The following is a 6,711-nucleotide window of genomic DNA, read 5'->3' as shown; positions in this document are numbered from 1 at the left end:
GAGAGTGCTGAGCAGCCAGAGTCCCTCCGACGAAGCATACAGCTCTCTCCGCCTGTTCCCCCACCCCCGCCCATGTTGAGAGTTAACCCCCCTTCCTCCAAACGGGGGGGGGGACCCCGGGCGGCCGGCAGCTCGGGCTGAGGTTACGTGGTCGCTGGAGCCCTGACGTGTTGCCACATTGCATAAAACAATTCATCCTTGATATGGAATGCAGCGCGGATGACAGCGGGAGCGCAGCCCCCTCGCTCGATTGATTTACGTCGAAGCTGACGCTTTATCAGGCAGTCGGAAAAACTTTGACCAATCATTTTGCAAGAAGCGCCGAGCCCGGCTGCTCAACTGTACTTTGTTGGCTGAGAAGTTGAGCAGGGGGTGGGGGTGGGTGGGTGGGGGGTTGGGGGGTCGCGTCCAAACCCTCAGACCTGTCCTGTAGCCACCTCTCCCGATATAGGGCGCCTCCGCGCTAGCGCTTCCCTTCCCTGAAAACGCTCCCTGTATAATGTCTGAGAATGTCCATTTCTGGGACGCTTAGCAGTTATTATGTTGACTCGATCATAAGTCACGAGAGTGAAGACGCGCCTCCAGCCAAGTTTCCTTCCGGCCAATACACGAGTCCTCGCCAAGCCGGCCACGCGGAGCATCTCGAATTCCCCTCCTGTAGTTTCCAGCCCAAAGCTCCCGTCTTCAGCGCCTCGTGGACGCCTCTGAGCCCTCACTCATCGGGGAGCCTCCCTTCTGTCTACCACCCGTATATACAACACCAGAACGTCCCGCCTTCGGAGAGCAGGTATCTCCGCACCTGGTTGGAGCCGGTGCCCAGGAGCGAAGGGGGGCCCGGACAGCCCTTGGTGAAAGCCGAGCCGCTGCTGGGGGGCTCAGGGGAGCTCCTTAAGCAGGGCACCCCGGAGTACAATTTAGAAACTTCGTCCGGAAGGGAAGCTATCCTATCTAATCAAAGACCCGGCTACGGAGACAATAAACTTTGTGAAGGAAGCGAAGACAAAGAGAGGCCTGATCAAAGTAAGTTATAAAAAGTGAGGAAATGCCAAGGCAGCTAGAGAGCGAAGGGTGGGAGGGAGGAGGTGGGGAGGTGGGAGGGAGGTAATAAACCCCGGACAATGTGAAGTTACAACGGTGTCGGGCTGAGAGAGAGTGAGAAGGAAGGAGGGCGGGTTATTCGGAAGTGGGGCAGGCCAACTACCCCAGGAGGCGGGAAAGGGGGTAGATGTGGCAGTCCCCTTAAAATTCTATGAGGAGCTTTGTCCAGGCAATAAAGGCATGCTGGACCAGTTTCCCGAGTTCTCTGTCTTTCTCTTTCGTACTCGAAGGCAGGGAGTTGCTGGCTGGATTGGAGCGAAGTTGGAGGGGAGAGGGCCACTGAACTGGCACGGAGAGTGTCAGGGACCAGGGGGAGCAAAACAAGGCGTAAGGGGAACCTGGGAAGCTTCGAAGAGATCCCTGGCCCCGAGACTTAACCTGCTAAGTTCTCTCTGACTATGAAAGTGTGTGTATGGGGAGAGGTCTTGGAGACAGAGTACTCGCGTTTCTTAGATTAAATTCACTGTCGGTGAAATGAATATTTCTGAGCCACGGGCAAACAGTAAAAACAAACAGACAGCAAAGAGAAGAAGAACTGGAGGGAGGGAGGGGGCGCCTCATTAGGGTTTTATTTGAGATGCAACAGCTTGGTGAATTGTTCAAACTGAATCACGCGCCGCTTCCATCCCCTGTTTGGGGGAGGGAGGGAGGGAAAGATGAAGGAAAGGGACAAAAACAACCACGTAATAATAGTACCCAAGACTTCCGCCCTCATCCCGTCTCAGTCTTTCCAGCTCCGCCTCGCCAACTCCCCCTCCGGGTCGGGAGTTAATGTGGGCACGGGCGCAGCTAGCCTGGAAAGACCAGAAGCCAGAAGGGAAGCCTCACACCTCCTGGATGTCTTCCTGGTCCCTCTGAGCTCGAGCCAGTCCCACATCGTCTGTGCTTTCTTTTCAGCTGAGGATGATTCACCTTACCCAGCCCCAAACTTCTCCCTCAGGAGTGCCCCCGCCCAGTAGCCTCTGTGAGCTGTATCATCACGCCTTAGTTGGAACGCTTTGACACCTCAGGAGTCCGCTCTAAACTTCCCTGGACCTATGGCTCCTGATACACAGGTCGAAATTCCAGTTATATTGGAGAGCTGATGGAGTTGATTGGGTGTGTGGGGGCTAAAGGGGAGCTTAACTTTTCTGGGTGGACCTTGTCCTGCACTGCTCCTCCTTCTCCCCCCCCTCCAAAAAAAAAAAAAAACCTTCAGATATACTTCTTTCCAGATGCTCCAATCTTTGAGAAATAGCAAGTCTCCTAGTATTGCCTGTCCCCGTTTTTGAGGTCGAGTAGAAGTAAGGTAGGAGGTACTTGGGCAAAAAACATGCCTCCAAACAATAAACAAAGCCGAGATGAGACATGGCAAGGTGTTTCTCTCTCTCTCTCTCTCTCTCTCTCTCTGTCTGTTTCTGTCTCTCCTCCCGTTGGGGCCGAAGATACAATTTGCAGTCCTGGCTCCCCTCTGTCTGATTCCCTATGGTTTTTCCACGCCAGAGTAGTCTGAAGAGGGACGGCAATAAGGGGTGGGGGCACAGGAGGTGGCTCAGCAGGGTTAGAGCTTGGGTCAGCTCTGCTGGAAAAGACGACTCCCCCCCAACTATCTCTCTCTACTGAACAAACGTTCCCCTCGAACTGGCGGGACTGAAACGGAAAGAGTTTGTATTTTAGGAGGACGCCCACAAAACCTCCCCCAAAGCCCCAAACTCGGCTTCAAAATCCCATTAAAGAGAGGGAGCAGCTTCGCCAGCATCAATTATTAACAGCTTTCTTCCTCTTTAATATTTAATGTTGCTCCATGTCCCAGCCCAGTCAATCACATTAAGGAAATAGCGCAGCAAATTGGTGAGACACGGTACTTATAGCGTCAGATTAACCGGATTATTTTAAAATATTCAGGGCATTCCATTTCAGGAGAGGAAATCAACTCAGGCCGGCTGTTGTTCTCCATTGGTTGAGCTTTTATTTCGAAAATTCGAAAAGAATCGTAAAGAGGAGGCAGAGAGGGCTGTCTCTTAGTTTTTATTTTGTTTCTTCCCCCCCTGATTCTTCTCCCCCTTTCTCCCACCTTTGCTCACAGTATGGGCATTGAGCAAAGTAGGGGTGTGTGTGTGTGTGTGTGTGTGTGTGTGTGTGTGTGTGTGTGTGTAGCGGGAGACTTGAGACCAGGGCTCTTGCTCCCCTGACCCATCCTCCTCAATTTCCGTGCATATTTTCCCTGCACCTTGGCTTAACTAAACTCTGAGGCCTAGAGAGGCCAAGGTGAGAATATTGCTTTCATAAGTTATTTCAGAGCCACCGGCAAAGTCGCGTGGATTGGAGTTGACAAATGGTTGCAATTGGAATGTGTGTGCCGATGCACTCGTGTGCCTGTGTGCTTGTGAGTTTGGGTGTTCTTGCGTGTGTTTTGACACGAACATACAAGTCCCTTGAGGCTAGTCAGTGGCTCAGGGCAGTTTCCATAATGAAGGAAAGTTGGTATTGGGGAGAACTCATCTGTTTCCGACCCCAACCCTCTGCCCTTTGTCTAGAATATCACCCCTATCTCTCTCTCATCCTGACCTGTCCTTTTACAATGTTCTAATCCTGAGCAATATAGAAGAGGGCTTTTTTTAGCCCTATCCAGTTTAGAAAAGAGCTTTGGTCTGTTAGAAAGTGTTAGAGATTTGGCTGAAGGCCGAAGAAGCAAGGGTTTGGTCCCAATCGGGAAAATCTAAACCAGGCAAGTGTCATAAAGTACTATATAATCGTGTGTCGTCATTATTTATTATTATTATTAATTTCTTAGCGGTCTCTTTTAGGTGAATTCCCACCTCCAGGTGATGACTTGGGAGAGGGGGGAGAGGGCAGATGAACGAACTGGGTATTTATTGTCCCCTTGAAGTACTGAGGCCCAAAATGCATGTGTAGTGCTGACAGGAGGGGGCAGGTCAGGGGCCAAATCCTAAAACTATAAAGGTTGGGGAATCGATTCTCTTCCTGGCCATCTTTTCTCTTCCTCTCTTTTGATTCTATCGCTCCTTCTCTTTCAGCCAACCCCTCTGCCAACTGGTTGCATGCCCGCTCCTCCAGGAAAAAGCGATGCCCTTACACCAAATACCAGACGCTGGAATTAGAGAAGGAGTTTCTATTCAATATGTACCTCACCAGGGACCGTAGACACGAGGTGGCCAGACTTCTCAACTTGAGTGAGAGACAAGTCAAAATCTGGTTTCAGAACCGACGGATGAAAATGAAGAAAATGAATAAGGAACAAGGCAAAGAATAGACAGCTCGACCCTCCCCACCCCCTTCCCACACCCTCACTTACCCCCTCACTTCCATCGAATCTTATTTATAAGCGATGGTCACAACACGATGCTCCCAAGGTTTCAATCATGTAAGCGGGGAGGGGGTCCCTCTCACTCTGTCGCAGACTTTTCTATGCCCAAAGTCTGGTTTCGCACTTCTCCTCCTCCTCCTCCTTTGGGCTCTCCAGCTTCCTAGCTGAAGATGCTTTGGGGAACTCCAGAATGGAGCAGTAGAAGTGGGGATAGGGTGGGTAGTTGGTTTAGAAAGTAGATGTAACCAGTTCAGATCCTTTTAGCAGATGGGAAAATATGTCCCAAATCAGTCTGGCTGCCTCCTTCTCTGTCCCTGTAGTGGGTTAGGACACCATTTTTGCTGGCCACACAGAAACCCGCCCTTGGAGACCCTTCAACACGTAAGCCCGATAGATGCCTGTATTAATACACGGGTGAATACTGCATGAAGCACCGACCGCACTGTTAGAACTGTGGGCTATTCACACACAAACGTACACTGTTCATACAAGAAACACACATCCCTACCTATATACCTATACTTATCTGAACAAGCTTCCCTCAGATTAAACAAACGTAAGCATAGAGACATAAAATTACACTTAAGCTAGCAGGATCTCCATCCAGGATACAGCTCCACAAAAGGGTCTGGTGCAACCCCTGCCTCTTCGCCCCCCCTCCCCATACATACATGGTGTTGTTCTTAGAATCTTAGAGAAGACTCATTCGCTCCATACTTGCTCACAGATGATCCACTCGTTTATTCGAACAAACACATACACCCACCAAAAAACGCCGCACAGAGCTGGAAGCTGAGGTGGGGTGCGGGAAGAGCAAAGTGGGTCTTGTCCTAATTCACTGTCTCCAAATCCGCTACCTAACTCCCTGACAGGCTCCTGGTACCTTTATGCTAAAGACAGGCCAATTATTCGCTCCTTTTTTTCCATCTTCTTTTTCCCCCATATCTCCATTTTTGTTTTTGTTCTATGTTGCGAAATGCCAGATCCTGCCCTGCAGTTTTCCCAGCTCGGAGCACTTCCCGCAGGCCCTGAACCTTGGAATAGTCCAGTCCCAACCCGGACAGACCGTCTAATTAATACCTTGGAGAGTAAACCCAGCTCCCTCCATTCACTTTACTCGGCACTCTATTCACCGAGGCAAGGCCGGGAGACTCCGACTTGTAATTTATTGTGAATCGATTCCCTCCTCACTCCCTTCCAAGAGGAGCTGTGAATGACAAAACTGAGTTGTGCCTCCTGTAAGGACCCGCGGAGGTCTTCTCTTTTTCCTTCATACCGCTTTGTTTCTGGCCCAACATGTCTGCAAAAAGCCAGTAGAATCCGTAGGCTCCCGAAGTTTCCTCTCGAAAAGGAATGATAGGTCCCGCTGTGTTCCATCTCGCCCTGGAAAAAGAATCCCGAGACTCTGTGCGCGGCGCAGAAGTCCGGACTCGGTCCCGGACTTGGGACCACCGTTGTACCAGGGCGCCTTCCCTTGGGCCTAGTCCCGGGTGGAAAGGACGAATGGAAGTCTTCGGAGAGACAAACTGACGCTTTCTTTCCGTCCCTCCTCAGTCCCTCCCCGTACCCGCATTCCCCAAACCACGTTTTGGAGGAACCATCTCTCCTTGTCCCCCCGCTGCTCGGAGGGGGAACTCGCTTAGAACTTTTTGCTATGTCGCTGGGTGTTGTAATGTTGTGTCAGTGTTTGTGCTTTTTTGGGGGTGACCATGCCTCCTGATTTCGGTTGCCACTTATTTTGGGGAGGGGGGAGGGGAAGAAGACGGGAAGGGAGGGGGTGAGCCCAGAGCTCAGATTGTTCGTTTTGGAAGAAAAAAAAGAAGGAAAAAACCCCCGAAATATATATATATATCTCAAAATAAATCTCTCTTTTTGCGTGCATCTCTTGTCTCTCCTCTCACCCGCCTAAGCCGTTGCCTTGTTCCCGGGAAGGCTGATGGAGGGAAAAAAATTATCAGATTTCTCTGAGGTGGAACCCCCTTAACCCTACATAAGGAGAGATGGGGAACTATCCTCTACTCCCTCCTCCACCGTTTCCACTCCCAGAAACCGTGGGCTCTGTTTGCTCTCAGGGAACGAGCTTCTAAATTAGGAAGCCCGAGCCCCAATCCGATGAAGGGAAGAAAGGAGACGAAACGGAAGAAATGATCCTGGGGTTGGGGGAGCGCTGATTTCTCCCTCTCAGGTTCTCCACACCCACCCATATCCCGAGCTGGAGGGAACTCTGCTATTTCCCCCTATTCTAAACCGTTTTACTGGGATTAAAACAACGGTCTAAATACCGGCTTCTCTCTTCTTCCAGTCTC

The 6,711-nt window shown here is 50.8% G+C and overlaps 1 protein-coding gene across 1 annotated transcript; it reads left to right on the top strand.

Moving 5' to 3' along the window:
- Nucleotides 1-442: 442 nt before the first annotated feature.
- HOXB9 (homeobox B9) lies at nt 443-6,130 on the top strand. The gene is made up of 2 exons (XM_027873118.1): nt 443-1,020; nt 4,116-6,130. The coding sequence occupies exons 1-2, from the start codon at nt 510-512 to the stop codon at nt 4,349-4,351; spliced, it is 747 nt and encodes a 248-aa protein (XP_027728919.1). The 5' UTR covers nt 443-509; the 3' UTR covers nt 4,352-6,130.
- The last annotated feature ends 581 nt before the right edge of the window (nt 6,131-6,711 follow it).

The sequence above is a fragment of the Vombatus ursinus genome, unplaced genomic scaffold (assembly GCF_900497805.2).
Source record: "Vombatus ursinus unplaced genomic scaffold, bare-nosed wombat genome assembly UNPS02014801.1, whole genome shotgun sequence".
In the NCBI taxonomy this organism is placed as follows: Eukaryota; Metazoa; Chordata; class Mammalia; order Diprotodontia; family Vombatidae; genus Vombatus; species Vombatus ursinus.
This window is presented reverse-complemented; position numbering and strand designations above follow the sequence as displayed.